Source organism: Tenrec ecaudatus, chromosome 4, assembly GCF_050624435.1.
Source record: "Tenrec ecaudatus isolate mTenEca1 chromosome 4, mTenEca1.hap1, whole genome shotgun sequence".
NCBI classification, from domain to species: Eukaryota; Metazoa; Chordata; class Mammalia; order Afrosoricida; family Tenrecidae; genus Tenrec; species Tenrec ecaudatus.
Genome location: NC_134533.1, coordinates 8,116,909 through 8,136,241, shown reverse-complemented (window position 1 = coordinate 8,136,241; position 19,333 = coordinate 8,116,909). Strand labels below are relative to the sequence as shown.

Here is a 19,333-nt window from a genome sequence, read left to right as displayed (position 1 = left end):
AGACAGTCAGACACGGAGACCCAGTGAGAAGTTCCCAATGTCTTCTAAAAAGGCCACACCCCCAAGCAGACCTCCTCCATCAGTGACCTGATAGGCTGGACTCCAAGGGAGCCACCTGCTGCTGTGCAGAGGGCTAGACAGTGGGGGGGTCGGCCTGGAGCAGCTGCAGGAGACCACCCGCCTGTTGACCCCGAGTCAAGTTCAGGACCACTGAAAGGAGGGGGCGCTGCCTGGCCTTAGAGGGAATTGGGTAAACCCTGGGGCAAGGCTTTTTAAAAAAAGTTTTTATCTTTTTATTAGGGACTCAAACGACTCTTATCACAATCCATATATACATCAATTGTAATAAAGCAGTTGTAACCCTCATCATTCTCAAAATATTTGCTCTCCACGTAAACCCCTGGCATCAGCTCATGTCCTCCCCTCCTTCATGAACCCTTGACAATTTGTAAGTTTTGTCATCTTACACTGTCCGTCATCTTACTTCACCCACTTTTCTGTTGTCCGTCCCCCAGGGAGGTTATATGTAGATCCTTATAATAGATTCCCCCTCTATCCTCCCCTCCCAGTATTGCCACTCTCAGCACTGGTCCTGAAGGGATCATCTGTCCTGGATTCTGTTTCCAGTTCCTATCTGTACCAGTGTACATCCTCTGGTCTAGCCAGATTTGCAAGGTAGAATTGGGATCATGATAGTGGGTGGAAAGGAAGCATTTAGGAACTAGAGGAAAGTGGTGTTTCATAGTTGCCACATCCCTGCCTGGCTTGTCCCCCCCCCCCACCCCCCTTCTGTAAGATGTCCAGTAGCTTAGATGGGCGTTGGGTCCCCTATCTGCATTCCCCCTCATTCACAATGTGATTTGTTCTTTAATGCCTGATCCCTTGACACCTCGTGACCGCACAGGCTGGTGTGCTTCTTCCATGCGGGCTTTGTTGCTTCTCAGCTAGATGGCCGATTGTTTACCCTCAAGCCTTTAAGCCCCCAGACACTGTATCTTTTGATAGCCGGGCACCATCAGCTTTCTTCACATTTGCTTATGCACCCATTTGTCTTCAGCAATTGTCAGGAAGGTGAGCATCATGGAATGTGTTTAGAACAGTGTTCTTGCATTGAGGGAGTACTTGAGTGGGGACCCAATGCCCATCTGCTACCTTAATACTAAACCTATAAATATATGCACATAAATCTATTTTCCCATCCTCATATATATTTGCATATGTACATGTCTTTATCTAGACCTCTATAAATGCCCTTTGCCTCCTAGCTCTCTCCTCTATTTCCTTTGACTTGTCTTTTGTTGCACTACCATGCTCAGCCTTCATTTGGGTTTCAGTAATTCCTGTTACATTACCCTTGATCACACCCTACCAGGCCTCCTACACCCTCCTCACCACCGATTTGGATCCCTCCTTGTTCCTGAGTTTGTTAACACCACTTCCTTTCCCCTCTCCTGGGCACATCTGATGCTAATAAGGAAGGACAGCCCTCCACTCCCAGCTGTCCTGACTTGGGGTCAGATGAGTGATGGCAGGGACACAGACATGGGGGTGTGGGGTTCAGTGACCTTTCACAGGCTGTAGAAAGCTGACAACCCTGGTGACCGCTTACTCTAGGCTCGCTGCCTGGGCCTCACCTCCACCTTTGACCTGGCGAAACCAAGTCTACGACAGCCAGATACTTTCCAGTCAGGTTTGTGTGCGCGGCATTTATTATTTTTTAAGTCCCAGCTCTACCGTACGCCCCATATTCTCAGTTCCTCAGCCACAGAGAAAGGTCTGCAGTGCTGCCCCCGCAGGACAAGGTGGCCCCGAAGCACGTGTGTTCCCAAGAACTCGATCAGCCAGGACAAGGAGGTCCCGGAAGTTTGACTCAGAGGGCGCCTGGCAGGCCGATGTCCCCTGGTGATCCCCAGGTCTTATGATGAATTTCACAGGTGCCCACCAAGCTTTTTGCCGAATCTCAGCACCCCACCCAGATGCACCCACCTTCCCTCCACACGCCCCCTCACTTCTAAGAGAACACGGTGAGCTCAGAATGGCGGGGCTGGGGCACCTGGGCGGTCAGCCTTTGAAGCCACACCTTTGGCCAGCACTGATTAAAGGGGTGGGAGTCGGGGGAACCCCCACAGGAAGAAGACAGGCACCCTTACATAGAGCTCTCATCCGAGAGGGATGTTTGCCAGGTGCTGCCTCTGGTTCCGTGAGACAAACTGCCCACAGCGTCCTGGGGGGCGGGGACCTCTGACCCATTCTTCCTATCGCCTAGAACTGAGGTGGCGGTATAAAGAAGCTGGGGCAGCGGATGAACAAGTGGGAGGACCTCCTGGCCAGGTGAGTTCCAAGCAGACCTGGAGCGCCAAGCCGGCGCTCCTGGCGTCTATACTACATCGTGGGGCAGAAAACACAACTACAAAACACAGCTTCCAGACGAAATGGCTTACAGGCCAAAGAGCTGAGCAAGGCCTCTTCCGTCCCTCATTCAAAAAAGACTCCTCAAAGACAACCCGGAAACCTGCAGACCCGGAGAGGGCTTCCCAGGGGCCCAAAGTCTCTTCACATCACCCTGCTTTCCAGGGGAACAAGCCCTGACGGAAGACCACAGGAGAGTCCACGCCAGGGAAGCCACGTTCCCATGGCGTCTCAGAGCAGCTGGCAGCCAGCCCTTCCTCACCCTCCTCCTGCTGGAGCCTCCAGGGCAGAGGGGAGAACCAGCGCTCCTGTTAGACAGACGACCACCTCCATGAGTAGCTAGGCCAGACAGGCCCCACTCCCCTATCCAGATGGCTGCTGTCACCCAAGCCCCCTGGCTGGACCCCAAGTATCTTTTCTAGGCTCTGGCAGGGGGAGGGGGAGGAGCTATGTACAGGGAGGAGGGAGCGTCTGGTCTGGTGCCCCCCATGTCATCTCATTCAACCAGGAGATCAAACTGCTCAGCAGCTTCGAACTCTGCATTCATGGTCGCGGCCCACTCATCCAGCTCCGATTTCTGGGGGAAGAAAAAGGGAGGTCGGGGGTGGCGGTGAGCAAGGGCCTAGTGCGTCTCCACCCAGGCCTTGTGGCTCCGGCGCCTCCAGCCCCCCACCCCCCCCATCCCGGCTGCTCACCAGGATCTCCGGCATTTTCTTCTTCTTTCTCTTCTCTTTCGCGGCCGGAGGCGAGATGCCTGGGAGGGTAGTGTCAGGAGCCCAGGGCTTCATGGAGATGCCGGTGACCTCGAAGGGCTTGGAGGCCACCACCGGAGAGACTGTGGCCAGACTGTCTTCCGCCAGCAGCCTCTCAAAGCCGAAGCAGGAGCGGCGGCCGGGGGTGGAGGTGGTAGCGGCGGCGGCCTCCAGGCGGCTGTAGGAGCGCCGGACTTTCTTGGACATCTCCAAGTCCCTGGTGTCCAGCTCCGCCCTTCTGGGGCTGGATTGGCCGTTCAGCGAGAGCAGCACAGGCGTGCAGGTCGGGGTGAGGGGCACCTGGTCCGCCTGGAGGTCTTCCTCCGTGGGCTTCCTCGGGGGGTTGTTCTCCTTCTCCAGGTAAATGGCGATCTGCAGCAGGGGAGGGAGAGGGCCTCTGTGACCTGGCGGGGACAAGGGCAGGACAAGGGCGCAAGGGCTCTCCGATGGGAAGGGGAAAGGGTCCACTCCTGCCTGCAATGACTCACGAATGGCACCATCAACTGGTACCAGCTAGCTCACTGGGCCTCGAGTTGTTCCTCCTGCCCTCTGCTCTACCCACCTCACCCCACTTGCTGCCAGAAAGCTTTCCCTGAAGTGGCCATCCAGCCAAGTCAGTGGTCATCCACTGGCTCGGGCTGTGTGAGGCCCTGGGAGGACCAGTAAGAATGATAAGCGATAAGCAAATCCTGCCTTACCCCAAGAGGAGACTGGATGGGGAGGGGGCGGAACAGAGAATGACAGGGAGACCCAGAAGTGGAGGGGGAGCGCAAGGGTTGGGTCCAGTGTAGGCAACATGGAGGCGACAGTTAAGATGGGACTTCAAGGTCAGTAGGTGAGTTGTGTGGGCATATGAGATGAAGCATCCCAGGCAGGGGAGGAGACCAGAGGAGCAGCATTGAATAACCCATAGGGCTGACAAGGTGGAGTGGGAGAGGCAAGTGGGGCCCGTAGGCCCCCTGAGAGCCCAGGGGCAGCTAGTAGGCCTAACTACCAAGCATACTGAGATCCACTGGCTGGTCCCCCATGGTTGCCAGCTCAGCTCAGAGGCCATGTCCTCTGGGAAGCCCTTCTGACCACCGAGCCTAGGCCAGCTCCCCTCCAGCACAATGACCACCTCCGCTCCTGTACAGTAACTCCAGCTCTGGTGAGCTCAGTCCCCCCACCCCCCCTCGCCACTAGAATGGGGGCAGAGCCTTTGTCAGACAGGCCCGGCCCCTCAGTGGGTGCTCAGTGAGCACCCACAGAATTAACAACATACATAGATCACACGGTGGGGGGGGGGGAGGGAAGATGGTCAGGATAAATCCCATTGTCTTAAAGCAAGCATACTGATCAAGAGAATTCCTGGCTGTAACCTGGTGGGGGACGTGGAGACACGGGGATGGACACTGGCAGCTCTATCTGTCCAATGTCTCCTGACTATGGGGCAACCAGGGACACTGCGTGGCTGGGGGAGTGGTGGGTACAGGCAGTCCAGCATCAAGGAACTCCTGTTCTTAATGGGGGAGAAGCCAGGCCAGCAAACAGCTTGTTGCTGCTGAGGGGCGAGCTGCAGCCTCAAAGGTCAGCGGCTGAACCCATCAGGACCAATAGGAGGCTGCCTGCTCCCGGGGAAACCCTATGCAGGGACCCAGCTCGGAGGGCGGTACTTTTTGTAAGACTTGCAGAAAAAAGTGGGGCGGGGCCAGGGAAGGGGTTGGAAAACACTGCATTTAAGCTGCGTTCCTGAGGGGGGGCAGTCACCTGGGAGGGCGGGGCCAATACGCCACCTTCCTAATGCCTCAATCCTTTCATACAGTTTCCTAAAGTTGTGGTGACACCACCCCCTACCCCACTGCCATCCATAAAATTATTTTCTTGGCTACTTCATCGCTGTAATTTTGCTACTGTTATGAATCGGGTGACCCCTGTGAATGGGTTGTTCGATGACCACCTCTCCTCCTTCCCCCCCCCCAAAGTGTGGCAACTGAGGTTGTGAACCACTGGTTTAGGCTTCTGTCTCTGATTCTTGAAAACCATCTTCTATTCAAATGCAGCGGGCGCACTAAGACCCTACAGACCGAAGGAAACACTGCCAAAGGCCCTACCAGGAAGGGAAGGAATGGGGTACAGCTGGAACCTGTCCCGGATGTCCAACTAGCCAACCATGATCTCTACTGGTTGAGGCTCCCTTCTCTTTGGATAAGGATGACCTGCATAGACAAGTCTCCCTGGACGATGGTAGTCCCCAAGCAGGGGCACTGAGCTTCCGCCTCAGCTTGGGGATGGGGCAGATTCAGACAGGCTCATGGGGATGTTGACGAAGGGAGAGCCTGGGGGTAACTAGAGTCACACTGACCCTTGCCCCTCTCACAATGTTATTACCTGGCCACTGCCCCAGGGCAGACTCCACTAGCTCACTGTCCGACCCCATAACCGGTCTTGGGGACCCAATGCAGCTATTCTTCCACCCACTCACCACACTGCCCCCCCCCCACAGGATTTCTACAACACCCAAGGATGAAGTCCAAGAGTCCGCTTTGGTCTCTCAGCCTGCTGGAGACCCCCAAACAAGTTGCTATTCTCCCAACCTTGTGAGTGGCTTTGGACCTGGTCTTTGCAGACATAGCTTCCTTAGACCAGGGCACCCTACTTGTTGCTTTAGCTGTTTCTTCTGCTGCAGAACGTCTGCTGAATGACCTGGTCTGAGTTCGATGATGGGACCACACGTAGCTCCTAGTCCTTTATCCCCCTGCATGCTGTGGTCATCCTGCATTCATCTGTCTTTCTCTCCGAGTGACTACAAGAAGCTTCATAAGCTCCTCAGAGGCAGTCAGCCCTCTCACCCATCTCACCTGCAGGCATCTGCTTTTCAAAGGACCATATGGCTTCCATTTAACTTATAGTACTTGAAGCCATCTAACCACACAGTTCATAGTAAACAGAAGCCAAGAGAGTAGGGGCTGGGAAGCAAGAGTAGCTTCGGCATAGCTTAGATTCAAAAGCAGGTCTACAAAACCACCACAATCAAAGGTAGAAGTGCGGAAGCCACCAGGAGCTAAATGTGCCAGGTCCACAGGGAGTATGCATGCAAACCCAAGTGTCAAAACAGCCAAACAGCCTGCCCCGCCTCCAGAATGTCTTCCATCCCACTCAACCCCGAAGATGCAAACAAACACACCCACTCACCCGAGGGCTCCTGCGAGGTGAGCTGATGGCCGGGATCTGTGGAGACAACACCATTTGGTCGCACCAGCGGTCTCCGACTTGGGTTCCCCATCCCACAAGTCCCCTCGCTGCCCTCCTCACCTCCACAGTATGAGCCACGATCTTCTTCAAGACGATGGGCTTTCGGACTGGGGCCGCATGGGGTGTCTGGACAGAAGGAAGAAGGGAGAGTGAGCCCTACATCCGTCCCGGTGCCTCGAGGCAAGAACGGAGAAAGCCCGGACTCACCTTCGGCCAGATTTCGGGGACGGTGTTCTGGAGATCGGAGCCAGATTTCCGCTGGGATCTCCGCAGAGATTTGTCAGGAGATGACGGCTGGGACCCTGGAAAGGAGGGGAAAGAAAGGAGGTGGGGCGGAAGAGCTCGAGGCGCTAGTCTAAAGATTAAGTTGGAGAGAGCGCGAGAACAGCTTCCCAAGTAGACTCTTTGGAGCCCCTTCGCAGGGCTGACCAGCCTGCTCCGCCCGCGGGGTTTCTCCGGGAGGAGGGGCCCCTCTAGCCGAAGACGAAGAGCCCCAAACGGCCCGGCCCCGCCGCCCCCGCGCGCCTCCACTCACCAGAACGTTGGGCGGCCCCTCCAGACCGCGTCTGCCTCCGAGACATAGCTGCTTTGGGGCTCGATGTCCTCCGCCACCGTGCCAGCCCCGGCTCGCGCCAAGCAGAGAGGCCGCCCGCTACAGGAAATGTTCGAATTACCCGCCCTCCCGGGCGGAAGCGGAAGTGATGTCAGGCGAACGCGCCGCCTCTCCCTGCGCCACCCACTTCCCCCACGAGCGTCGGCCGCGGTGTGGCGCACGGGCGCCATGACGTCATCGGCGCGCGCCGCACCCGGAAGAGACGTGGCAGCGGAGGGTTTACTCCGAGGGGCCGGAGCTGTAGGGCGCGGAGCGGGGTCTCTGGTGAGCACAGTTCCCGCCGTTCCGCACCTCGAGCCACCCAACGCGCCCGTCGGGACCGGGCCGATCGGTAACTAGGTCCGGAGAGGGGTCTGGGGAGACGGCGGGGGCGGGGCACAAAGGGGGTGGTGCTTGGGAGGGGCTCCTGGGGGCGGGACCTGTGGTGTGGAAGAGCCTGTGGTGGGTAGGGGGGCCAGAATTCTGGAGCAGTGAGGGGTCGCTAGAGGCGGAGCTTATGCAAGGGGCGTGGCCCGCCGGGATAACAAGTGGGGGTGGGCCGGAATGTGGGAGGTGTCTGGGGGCGTTGGGAATGGAAAGGTACTGACCTGGTGAGAGAGCCCAGCGGCGGTCCCCAGAGCCTGGCTCCCTTCCAACCCCGGGCCCCTTCCCCAGGGTCGACCATGGGACTTTGCAAGTGTCCCAAGAGGAAGGTGACCAACCTGTTCTGCTTCGAACACCGGGTCAACGTCTGCGAGCACTGCCTGGTGGCCAACCACTCCAAGGTGGGACCTTCAGGGGAGCGGCCTCTTAGGACGGGCTTGTGTGCGCGCTTCCTCCCGACCTGTGTCTGAGAGGCCTCCAACTAGACTGGAAGCGCCGCGCCAGGAGAGCCAAGCCTGGGGTCCTTTTGTTCACTAAAGTAGGATCGGGCACAGGCGGGCGCGCCCTAGTTAACTGGTTGTGGATCAAACACATGGAAGGCTGTCTATCCTGTGTGAGGAGAGGAGCAGTGATCTGGGCTGTGGGGAGAGGGCTCCATCAGGGCTTCTCTCTCCTGTTACAGTGCATCATCCAGTCGTACCTGCAGTGGCTCCAAGACAGTGACTACAACCCCAATTGCCGCCTGTGCAGCTTGCCCCTGACCAGCCGGGAGACAGTCCGCCTCATTTGCTACGGTGAGGTCTGGGCACCTTGGGAGGACCGGAGCAGCTGCAGGGTCCCCTGGGGGACTGGTTTTCAGGCCCTCCCTGAATAGCAGCTCCACGAGACTCCCCAGCCCTCCAGGTCGAAGCCCCAGATTCAAGTCCTCCAGCTAGGAACTCAGGCAAGTCGGCTGCCCAATGTAGACCAGTGTGCCGAAATGGAAGTGCCTAGTTCCTGCTCGCCACCCTTAGAGGGTGAAGGGAGAGCCCCAGTTTAGCTTACAGGTATGGCTGTGAGCACTAGCTGGCCAGACCAGTATGGGGCTTTCAGACACTCAGGCTCCCTGATTGTTTCCTACATTGAAAAAGAGGAGTTAATGTTGCCCAAGTTCATGTGAGATCCTAAAGAGTCAGCAGACACCTGGGTCATGACCTTGATCAGATTGACTCCTAAGAGCCTTCCGTGAAGGGTTGAAAAATTGCCAGCTCAGCACAGGTGTGTTTCTGAACTGTGTGTAGACGCAGGGATGCAGCGAATGTTGCGCGGTTGATACTGCACTCATTCTCAGTTGCGGGTGGTGAATGAGTACGCGCCTGATTTGTAACAGAGGAGCCAGTTAAGCTGGGGGGTGGGGAGAGACAGTGTGGTGGTGAGCAAGCTTGTGTGTTTCCAGACGTTTGGGTCCACGTGAGGGGCCTTCTCAAAGATAAGTACATGTACAGGGAAGTGTGCTGCTCAGCACAGCTGGAAGAAGTGGCATGTACGTATGTGTTGGCATGTATGTATTTGAGCACATGGATATGCGTCTGTTTTCTTGTGCTTGTATGTCAAGGGGTCTTGGTCATGTAGAGGTTACGTGTTGGGCTGCCATCCTCTAGGTCATCCGTTCAAAGCTACTCCTCAGGAGAAAGATGAGACTTTCCTCTCTCCAGAGAGAGTGACAGTCTTGGAAATCCGCAAGGGCCCTTCTCAGCTGGGCAGAGCCCCCCAGAATGGTGGGAAGGGATCTCCAGTGTGCTGGAGCAGGGCCCTGCCCTGGAGGGTGGCTATGAGTCAGCATCGACTTCATGGAGCGAGTCTGGTAGTTTGGTGTTTGTGTCTAGGAACCTGTCCCGGAACTGTTCTTGATGAGCTGTTAGCCTGAGCAATGATGAGCGCAGGCCCAGAGGGGACTCTCTATAAGGCTAGCTGGCACCATCTTCCGTCCACCACCACCCCTGGGGAGCTTGGTTGCATCTGCCTTGTCTCAGTCAGAGGGTGGAAGGCACAAAGCCTTGGGGGACACTGGTGAGATGAAGCTGGGGGCAGGCTGGGGCAGAAAGGTTTAGGGAGGCATATTTGTGCATCCAGTGTTCGTGCACTAGGTAAACAGCCACGGCGCTCTCTGAATGCCTTCCTCCTCATTTTGTGGGTCCTAAGACCTCTTCCACTGGGCCTGCCTCAATGAGTGTGCCTCCCAGCTACCCCAAAACACAGCCCCCGCCGGCTACCAGTGCCCCAACTGCAATGGGCCCATCTTCCCTCCCTCCAACCTGGCTGGCCCCGTTGCCTCTGCCCTGAGAGAGAAGCTGACCATGGTCAACTGGGCCCGCGCCGGACTGGGCCTTCCTCTGGTAAGAGGGACTCTGCCTGCTCTGGGGCAGGGTGGGGGATGGCAGTGCATCCCTGGCCCAGCTGCTGACCCAGCTTCCTTCCTCCAGATTGACGAAGTATCGAGCCCAGAGCCTGAGCCCCTCAATGCCTCTGACTACTCCGACTGGTCCAGCTTCAGCGGTAAGTGGGGGTCCAGGCCATGTACTGTTGAGGCTCTGGTTGCCCTGCCATGCTGACACTTCTCCTGCCCCCCAGCCAGCGGGACCCCTGCACAAGAGGACACAGCCAGTGCCTCCGCCACCCCAGCCTTCTACAGCCAGGCCCCCAGGCGCCCGGCCACCCCCGGCCAGTCAGAGCAGCACACGGTGATCCACGTGGGCGGGCCTGAGCCCATGACCCACGGTAAGCCAGGGGCCTGCGCACTGGAGGAGGATAAGAGGGCAGGCCGTGGATCCAGAAGCCCCCGAGGAGGGACCCCCCCCCTTCCCACCATTCCAGTGGGGCTCTGCCCAGCTGAGAAGGGCCAAGATCACCTGCCTCTCCTCTCCCTGACCCCTGCCCTGCTGCCCGGAGCCAGTTGTCTCCTTCATGTTGCTGCTTCCACTCACCCCTTTCCCCATCCCCACCAGCCTCCGCCCCGAGAAAGGTGTATGACACAAGGGAGGACAGCCTGGGCCCCAGCCTCCACGGGGACTGTGACAGTGACAAGTACCGCCGGCGGCCTGCTCTGGGCTGGCTGGCGCAGCTGCTCAGGTACACCAGTGATCGGGAGGGGGGCGGGGTGGGAGAAGAGCCAGTGGGGCCACAGGCTTTGTCCGGCCAACGCCCACGTCAGGGTGTTGGGCGTTGCTTTGCATTGAGACCTGGCTGGGCAGCAGGAACCTGGGGCGGCCGGCTCTCCAGGGTGCGGTCTCCTTCCGCATCTGCGGCATGTCACCTCACTTGTCCCCAGACTCCCCAAGGGCCCCCCCCCAGGTGGCGGACCCGGGCAGGCTGGGCTGACCCAGCAGTTGGCTTTCTCAGCAGAGCCCACACAGCTAGCGGGTGTCCCCCAGGTCATTCCCAAGGCATAGATGAGGAAACCGAGGCTGGGGCTAACAGACCGAGTGTTGAGAGTGTTGGGGCTCACCTCCAGGAGGGGAAGGCCCTGACGGGACTCTTCCCACCCCCCAGGAGCCGGGCTGGGCCTCGCAAGCGGCCGCTAACCCTACTACAGCGGGCGGGGCTGCTGCTCCTGTTGGGGCTGCTGGGCTTCCTGGCCCTCCTGGCCCTCCTGTCGCGCCTGGGCCGGGCTGCAGCTGACAGCGACCCAAACCTGGACCCACTCATGAACCCCCACATCCGGGTGGGGCCCTCCTGAGCTCGCAGTGGCAGCCTGAGACCTCGGGGCCTCAGATGGGGAGGCCTGGGGCCCACTCTGCCCTCCCACAGCCCAAGACACTAAGAACCCAGGCCCCAAACCGAGTCCACAGCCACAGAGGGGCTGCAGGCGGCGCCTGGGGACCTCGCAGCTGAAGGCCTTGTCGTGACCCGCTTCCCCTGGGCCCCCTCCAGCTTCCCGTCCGCCTATGAAGGAGCTGACAGGTGGAAATAAATGACAGACTTTATTATTAAGATACTCGAGCTGCATCTTCCTTCCCCGCCAGCCCCGGGCCTCCAGGCCTCAGTGGTACTCCCTTCGGTACTTGAGGGCCAGGAAGTCCAGGGCCAGGCGGCTGAAGAACATGATTCCATTGAGTGCTGAGTGTGGGCGAGAGCTCCTTCAGGCTGGTGCCCAGTGCCCTGTCCCTGCCCTGCCCCGCCCTGCCCCCCATCCATCCCAAGGCCCCGGCCTGGCCCCCGCTCACCCAGGATGATGAGGCCAAAGATGCGAAGGCCCTTGTCATCTGCCATCTCGGCTTGGAGTGTCCCCACAGCAGCCCAGGAGATGCCGATGACCTGGGAAAACTGCAGGTCCGCCCAGGGCGTGGGGGTGGTTGGGAGGCCGGGGGAGCCCTCCTGCCAACAGGGCTCTGCCAGCCCCTCCTGCCTTCTCCCTCCCCCCACTGCCAACCAGCCCTGGCCCTCAGACCTACTACGAGGAAGGTTGTGTATTTGAAGCTCATGAGGTCATAGCGGTAGGAGACATAGAAGTTGTGCAAGTCATTAGCAAAGATGCCAAGGTGGATGAGGAAGAGCAACATGGCCGCCAAGGTGGGTATCAGGCCTTGTGGGAAGAAGAGGATGGCCAGGCGTTCCCGCCACTGCATCCTGGCATGCGCAGACGTGAGAGCCGGGCACTAGAGGCTGTGTGGGCTTGGCTCCCTGGCAGAGATTCCCCTCCCCCCCTCCGCCCACCTCCAGCGCAGAGCCCACGTTTTCCCGAGCCCACGAGTTGGGAGAACTGCTGCGTTCTAGAACCAGGAGGATGTCAGGAGGTGAGATTCCAGAACACGGGCCGAGTGCCTGCTCATACAGGGATCCAGGATGCCATGAAAGGTAACTCCACCAGTGGGGGCCTGACCCTTGGTGAAGGGCCAGCATCTCTGGGTCCATCCTCCCACCTCCCACTTGTCCAGCATTCCTCCCGTGCCTGGCCACGCAAGAGTGGTGGGCACCTTGTGCCAGCGACGAAGGGCTCCGAAGAGCCAAGGGTTGGCTCGCGGGCCCACAGCAAGTCTAAGGGATCACTGGGAACCAGGAGTCCAGCAGGTGGCGCCCCAGGTGTGCAGCAGAGCCCCAGGTTCCAGGTGTTTGCTCCAGCTCCTGAGGAGGAGGACCCAGGGAAGAGACCATAGTGTCTGTCCCTTGGCAGTTAGTCCCAGTAGCTTCTCCAGGCCATCCCCAGGGAACAACTGGCTCGATCGTCCCAGAGACTTCTTGAAGACCCCATGCTGGCCCTGTTCTCTTGGCCACCCTCAGGTGCTCCAAGCATTTTCACACCTGTCGCCTCCAACCCAGCAGCTGGGGCTGGCGGCATCAACATCGTTGTGCACCGCAGTGGGGCCGCAGAAGGGGATTCTTTGGCTTATCCTTCCGCATCCAGTGCGTGAGGGAGCCCGCCCGCCCTGAGAGAGAGACGGAGTCGAGCCTAGACTGGTGTACAGGCAGGGGAACAATGTTTCCTGCCCTGGTGGAGAGGCGAACATTCCAAACTATCAACCAAGTAAGCGCCAAATTACAGCCTGTGGCGGTGTGGCGGCACATAATAGGAAGGACAGGTTCCCAGGAATGGAAGTAGCGAAAGTAAGAAGAAGGGGGCTTGGCACGAAACTCAGCTACCTTTATCGCCTGGTTACCTGGCCTGCCGACTGCTTCCGAGGTCAGGCCAATCCCAGAAGCCGGTGAGTGGTCTTGCGTCCACCATCTGTGCTTGCTGTCCAGTCTTCATATGAGTCACAGCAGTCCCTGAGGACCCCCTTCACTACATGAAGTGATGCCCTCAACGGACACCCTCACTCTCGTTGAAACCGTGGCCCCTCATCTACACCAAGCCGCTTGGAAGCCAGCTACCCGGTCAACCGACTGGAAAAGATCTGTTTGGGCCCGTTTCAGAGCAAGGTGACCCGGTGAAATACAGAAATGATCGAGCCATCTTTTTTTTTCACACCTAATAAAACTTTGCACCGACAGTGGGCTAGCTGTCAGATTGTCAGGGGACCAGGAAGGAGGGGTATCTGAGGACGCCCGACTGACTTAGCCCAAAGCTGGGGCTGTCAGACAGTTACTCACTTGGGTTTTATTGACTCTGAAAAGGCTTTCAGCTGTGGGTCTTAAAGCATGCATAACACTGCAAGGAACGGTGTTCTAGAAGACTTGCCTGTGCTTGCGAAGAGCCTGTGCATAGACCAAGGCAATCTTTGGACAGAATAAGGAGATGCATTACGCTCAGGCAAACTGCGAGTCAGATTGGTGCCTTTGTACCGTACTTACTTAATCTGTATGCAGAGCCAATGACCTGAGAAACGGGTTTGCAAAGAGGAGTCCAGAACGGAGGAAGCATGATGGCCATGCGCGTACAAATGTGCCGGACACACGGGGGTGGGGCTTGTTGAAGACGCCCCCATAAAAGGATTTATGAGAAAAGGAAAATAAAATCCTAATGTACACATGTTCAAAGACAAAAAGGTACAACTTGTGAGTGACCATGTAAGACAGAGTTACAAAACAACCAAAAAGATTGGAGTCTGGTTGATGATATGCAGACGACACCCTTGCTGGAGGACTTGACAGGCGTGTGGGGATGCACCAAGATCCAAGACCACAGCGTTCAGTGTGGCTGATCCCTCAACCTGAAAATACAGCGAGACGGCTAAGCAACACTGCCGCCACGTGCCGGAAGAGCGGACTTGCCAGCGATGGCACTATCCCTGGATCCAGTCAGGGCTCAGACAGCCGTCAAGGAATCAAACACCTGATTGCACTGGGCAAATCTGCAAAAACAAAACCAGAACCTCTTGAAAGAGCTCAGGAGCAAAGATGCCACTTTGGGGACTCCTGTGTTTCCGGACCGATGGTATTTTCAGTTGCCTCCTGTAGGTCAGAACAGAACAAGGAATAAGGTGGAACAGAGGAGACTTGATGTCTGCATGTGCCCCAGGCTGCCAGATGAACAGACAAATTGAGACGGGGGTGGGGGGTGGGGGGTGGGGGAGGGGAAGGGGGTGGCAGGGAGACTTGAGACTGCTTCTGTGCTGTGCCACAGCACGGGGTAGGAGGGAACCAGCCCGAGGGCATCAATCTTGGTAACATGAAGGACGGTGAAAGGAGGAAGGTCCTCAAGGAGCCAGCTTCACACAGTAAGGCTGCAACTCATGACAGTGGTAGGGAACCAGGCGGCGGCTCATAACTTTGCCCACAAGGTGGCCGGAGCAGGGGGGACCACAACCACACGTACATCCGCGGGCATCATTTTAAGAACCCTTTAAACCACTCCACTTGGTTAAGTATTTTCAAAACCGTAAACCAGAACTTAAGACAGACAGAAACGCACATGTAGGGGCTCGACGTCGACCAGGGAGGGGACTCCCTTGCAGGGCACAGAGATAGGCAGGTTCATCGAAGTCAGGAAAAGGTCACAAGGGGAGCTTGGAAATTGCTTGGTGCCCCCAGTAAAATGATGACTGTTGAGTTTCTCTTTACTGGGTGTAATTTTTTTTCATCTCATGAACAGTATCAAGATGTTACCATGTTCCATAGTCCTTTAGTAATAACACAACGATAGTGAATGAACCCCTGAATGAGCGTGTGAAAGTAGTGCCTTGTTTAATGGTATTGAAAAGGTGTACTACACACACTACACACACACACTCTTAAATTTGGGATCATTTTTCTTAATGGCATCAAGTTGATAGAATTCTTTGAGTAGCCCCAAGCCTTAAAGTCTTCATTTTCTTGAGATGATAGAAGGTAAGTGTATTGTCTTGATTAATGTGCACTATTTCACCTTTCTAGTGCTTTTTTACATTTTTATTGGCACCTAATCCACATAGCATACAATTCAATACTTCAATCATTCAGTCATATCGAGAAGAATTGTATAATCATCGTCACAATCAATTTTAGAACATTCCCCCCTCCCCCACGGTTAAATTGCCTTTAAAATGAGCTGTGTAATCACAGTCACTTCTCGTGCTCCCTCCGCCCTCCCGCCTTCATTGTTTACTCTGGAGTCTCCCCCCACCACTAAATCCCTATAAACCATTGCATCAGTTCTTTTCTCTATGCATCTACTCCTGCGGGGAGACCCAATAAAAACAAAAGCACAGTGATAAGGATAAAATGATAGATAAAAATGTAAGTAATGAATGAAAAAAGACCGAGGGGCTGGCGGGGGCGGGCGGGGGTGGGAGAAGAAAAAGAAAAAGAAAAGACCACCCTTGATATTTAGAAAGCCAGGGCAGGAAGTTTGTCATGGAATGCACAGGAAATACTTGAGCCCAGAACAGATTCATCCCCCTGGGGTTTGAGGTGACTGCTCTGAGACCATCAGTGTTCCCCCATGCCACAGCCCTCTGAAAACTTGGTATGAGGGAGTCTGTGCGAGCCCATTTCCACCTTGAGCCACGCCCACGAGTTGTTGCCCTACATGGTTCGGTCTCCGGTTTGTTCTCTGTTTACTCTTAAGTATGGGGATTAGGGCGGGGGGCAGAGGGACACCTTCCTTGATCAGTTCTTCCAAGTGCAGATCCCTACCTAGCAGATAAAACGTCATGTCACTGTGAGGTGGGCATTGAGGTACTAAATATGTGGTGACTGGGCCCCTTTGCATTGGACCTCCACCAAGCCAGGGGTTCCCCCAAAACATCTTGCTAGTTTCTGCTTTCCATTGCAATGGCTACACAGAAACTCAATTCATGATTAAAGGGTTTATTAAGGAACCTAACGAGTGGTGATGGCAGTGAGAAATCTTCAGGACAGTTTACCAGAACATGTTAAGGTTTCATGTCTGCTAATAAATGCCCAAAGAGGCCCACCACTGCTGGAAACCTCAACCTGAAAGCATTTAGTTCAAGTTGTGAGCATCAGATAACCCAGCTCCCTGAATTAAAAAGCTCCCAGAGCCATCCCACTCCAGCAAGCCTCAGCCCAAAGACACTCAGTTCCACTTCTGTGGGTCAGCAAGCCCAGCTTCCCCAATTAAGTGCCCATAGGCAGCCTACTCTGCAAGCCAGCCTCTTGCTCCAAAGCACTTGCTCTGTGGGTTGGGAAGTCCCACTGTTCCAAGCTTTGGCTCTGGTTCTCCTGCAACTCCTCTGACGGTCTAGCTGTCATCCAGATCCAGGGAGTTCCACTCCTGGCCTTTGCTTCAGAGGGCTCACTTTATACACAGCAGACTGCACTCCGGGAAGCCTGTTCTCAATCACAGGTGAGTCCTATCGGTATCTTTCCCCACCTGCCTAGACCAGCGGTTCTCAACCGGTGGGTCTCGATCCTTCTGGGGGTCGCCAGATTCATAACAGTTGCAAAATTACAATTTTGAAGTAGCAACGAAGATAATATTATGGGTGGGTGGCGGGGAGTCACAACACGAGGAACTGTCTGTTAAAGGGTCGCGACATGAGGAAGGTTGAGAACCACCGTTCTAGACCCATGCAGGGAAAGGTCGTTGGGTGGAAGTTACCCTGCAGTAGGGACAACAAAAACAAACGAGGGTTCCAGGTGCGAGTGGCACACAGTGCAAACAGCCTGTTTACACACCGGTCAGTGCAGACCCCAAACGCCTCTCTGAATGACAGACTGGTCTGTGTCAGGAGGGTGCTTTTCCAGGAACGTCCCATCTAAACGCGCCCGAGGTGGTCTGCCCGGGCAGGAGACAGATGGCCTCAGTTCCTCATTGTGGAGGCAGACACAGCTTAAGGTGGTGGAGGTGGGGTGGGTAGCGGTGGCAGGAGCGTTATAAAAATGCCACTCTTCAGACCTCCCTAGTAGATGCAATGTTTAAAAGTAGGGAGCAGGGGAAATTTGAGAAATCACTCACTAGGGGTAGACCCAGCCCTGCAAATGATGTATGACCATGTTGATGTGCAACACGGCTGGTTACGTTTTAGGCAGGGCCAGCTGCAGGGCGTGTCAATACCTGGAGCAACAAGCCTTTATTTCTGGACTTCCCTCACCTTCAGCCCGCTGGAAACAAGGGAGTAGCATAACATTGCTCACCAAGGAATTTCTGTTTGTTTTTTGCCAAAACCGTTTTTATATGGAGCTAATCCAGACATCATACTGTTCCATAGCTCAATCATTAAGCAATTCTTTTAGTAGCTTTCTCTCCAAAGTGTTAGCCGATACAGAAGAGGATTATTTAAGCCCGTATTTTTAACAACTTAAGACCAATACATTCTATACTCATAACTGATAAAATTATAGTTGGTTAAAAATAAAAGATGAAATTGTATAAATTTGTTTACCTATTTATTTATTTTAAATTGATTTTACTGAGTCCTCGTGGCATAGAGCATATGACTTGGGCTGCAAGCCACAAGGTCTGCAGTTCAAAACCATCAGCAGCTCAGGAGAAAGCCAGGCCTCTTTTTACAGACAGGACTTTCTACTCCCATAAACCACCTGGGAAACACAGGGGGCAGTTCTACCCTGTCCTATGAAGTCTCTGCATTGACATAGACTGGACAGCAGGGAGAGTGAAAGATCCGTTTTCTTTACTAACATGGAAGTTCCTGATATTTTGCTATTTAGTGTCTGGTTGTATCTAAATTGTTAAAAAAAATTAAGTGACAACCATGTACACGTCTCATTTACAATATCGTGGTTAAAAGTCCGGGAAGATCGCTGATTCATTATTTCCTATTGGACTAGTAATTATCATAAATAAATGGAACATCTTTACCCTTAATAAAGTATCCGCACAGTGTAAAGAGGTCAGCTCAGAAAGTTATGGCAATTTTTTGTCGTTATAATTTTAAAGGGATAATCTTGATGGATTTTCTTGAAAGATGGGGTGGTCACAGGGATTTATTGGGAAGAAAATAATGACAATTAGAAAATGAAAACTGCAGGCCAGGAAAGTTGCCCCCGAGTTCCTATCAGGACAATGCACTTACTCCTCCTCTGAGGGTGCCAGGTGCTGTTCTACACGGATATTGTTGAGAAAACACCCATCCTCCCTCCATCCTTGACCTGGCTTATGTGTCTCTCCATAGGCCAAACTCATTGGATTTAAAAATCATTTTATAGGGGACTCATACAGCTCATCACGATCCAGCCATTGACACATTTGTACATATGTTGCCATCATAATTTTCAGAACATTTTCTTTCTACTTGAGCTCTGGGTATCAGCTCATTTTTCCCCCTCATCCCCTCCCTCCCTCATGAACCCTTGATAATTTATAAATTATCATTTTTCCATGTCTTACACTAACTGATACCTCCCTTCACCCACTCTACTCTTGTCCATCCCCCTGGGAGGGGGTTATATGTAGATCATTGTGATTGGTTCCCCTGTTCTCCCCCCACCTTCCCCTCCTGGTACTGCTACTATCATTATTGGTCCTGAGGAGTTTATCTGTCCTGGATTCCTTGTGTTGTGAGTTCTTATCTGTACCTGTACCGGTGTACATGCTCTGGTCTAGCTGGATTTGTAAGGTCAAACTGGGGTTATGATAATGGGCAGTGGGGGTGGGGAGGAGGAAGCATTAAAGAACCAGAGGAAAGTTGTATGTTTCATCATACAACTTTCTGCACCCTGTGATCCTTCTGTAAGGGGACGTCCAATTGGCTACAGATGGGCTTTGGGTGTCTCCACTCCACACTCCCCCTCATTCACAGTGATAGGATTTTTTGTGTGTCTTTGATGCCTAATCCCTGATCCCATCAACACCTCATGATCACACAGGCTGGTGTGCTTCTTGCATATGGGCTTTATTGCTTCTCAGCCAGGTGGCTGCTTGTTTCTCTTCAAGCCTTAGAAGACCCCAGTATTTCTATTTTTAAACAGCCTCGTAACATTCCATGGATTTAGGGGTGGTTATCCCTGGGTGGTGCCAAGGATGAAAGCTCTAGTCTACTAACCAAAAAGCTAGCTGCTGGACTCTGCCCAGGAGCATCCTGGGAGATCCACTCTTTAAAATACTATGCAGCACAGGTGTACTCTCACACAAAGGGAGGCACCATGA

At 54.8% G+C, this 19,333-nt stretch overlaps 3 protein-coding genes across 6 annotated transcripts; 1 reads left to right on the top strand and 2 right to left on the bottom strand.

Moving 5' to 3' along the window:
- Positions 1-809: 809 nt before the first annotated feature.
- Positions 810-7,102, bottom strand: CDCA5 (cell division cycle associated 5). Its single transcript, XM_075545452.1, has 6 exons — positions 6,928-7,102; positions 6,600-6,694; positions 6,453-6,518; positions 6,333-6,368; positions 3,105-3,533; positions 810-2,986 (listed from the first exon to the last, which is right to left on the bottom strand). The coding sequence occupies exons 1-6, from the start codon at positions 6,971-6,973 to the stop codon at positions 2,906-2,908; spliced, it is 753 nt and encodes a 250-aa protein (XP_075401567.1). The 5' UTR covers positions 6,974-7,102; the 3' UTR covers positions 810-2,905.
- Positions 7,103-7,180: 78 nt separating this feature from the next.
- ZFPL1 (zinc finger protein like 1) lies at positions 7,181-11,337 on the top strand. Of its 4 annotated transcripts, none has more exons than XM_075545447.1 (8): positions 7,181-7,336; positions 7,660-7,769; positions 8,051-8,162; positions 9,550-9,743; positions 9,831-9,903; positions 9,979-10,125; positions 10,353-10,476; positions 10,897-11,337. In XM_075545447.1, exons 2-8 carry the CDS (start codon positions 7,668-7,670, stop codon positions 11,081-11,083), a joined length of 939 nt encoding a protein of 312 aa, XP_075401562.1. In that variant the 5' UTR covers positions 7,181-7,336; positions 7,660-7,667; the 3' UTR covers positions 11,084-11,337. The 4 variants fall into 4 exon arrangements, with proteins under 4 accessions (XP_075401562.1, XP_075401566.1, XP_075401563.1 ...); XM_075545451.1 differs by having other exon boundaries at positions 7,204-7,269; XM_075545448.1 differs by having other exon boundaries at positions 7,204-7,344.
- Positions 11,338-11,386: 49 nt separating this feature from the next.
- Positions 11,387-11,972, bottom strand: CATSPERH (catsper channel auxiliary subunit eta). Its single transcript, XM_075545453.1, has 3 exons — positions 11,799-11,972; positions 11,571-11,670; positions 11,387-11,463 (listed from the first exon to the last, which is right to left on the bottom strand). The coding sequence occupies exons 1-3, from the start codon at positions 11,970-11,972 to the stop codon at positions 11,387-11,389; spliced, it is 351 nt and encodes a 116-aa protein (XP_075401568.1).
- Positions 11,973-19,333: the final 7,361 nt, after the last annotated feature.

Excerpts from the sequence above, each read along its gene's own strand:
- ZFPL1 (XM_075545447.1), top strand. The coding sequence starts at position 7,668 with ATGGGACTTTGCAAGTGTCCCAAGAGGAAGGTGACCAACCTGTTCTGC. Across the intron at positions 9,744-9,830 it reads CCGGACTGGGCCTTCCTCTG|ATTGACGAAGTATCGAGCCC; the intron begins GTAAGAGGGACT and ends TCCTTCCTCCAG. Across the intron at positions 10,126-10,352 it reads GCCTGAGCCCATGACCCACG|CCTCCGCCCCGAGAAAGGTG; the intron begins GTAAGCCAGGGG and ends CATCCCCACCAG.
- CATSPERH (XM_075545453.1), bottom strand. The coding sequence starts at position 11,972 with ATGCAGTGGCGGGAACGCCTGGCCATCCTCTTCTTCCCACAAGGCCTG. Across the intron at positions 11,671-11,798 it reads AATACACAACCTTCCTCGTA|TTTTCCCAGGTCATCGGCAT; the intron begins GTAGGTCTGAGG and ends GCGGACCTGCAG. Across the intron at positions 11,464-11,570 it reads CTTTGGCCTCATCATCCTGG|CACTCAATGGAATCATGTTC; the intron begins GTGAGCGGGGGC and ends GCCCACACTCAG.
- CDCA5 (XM_075545452.1), bottom strand. The coding sequence starts at position 6,973 with ATGTCTCGGAGGCAGACGCGGTCTGGAGGGGCCGCCCAACGTTCTG. Across the intron at positions 6,519-6,599 it reads TCCCCGAAATCTGGCCGAAG|ACACCCCATGCGGCCCCAGT; the intron begins GTGAGTCCGGGC and ends CCTTCTGTCCAG. Across the intron at positions 6,369-6,452 it reads TCGTGGCTCATACTGTGGAG|ATCCCGGCCATCAGCTCACC; the intron begins GTGAGGAGGGCA and ends TTGTCTCCACAG.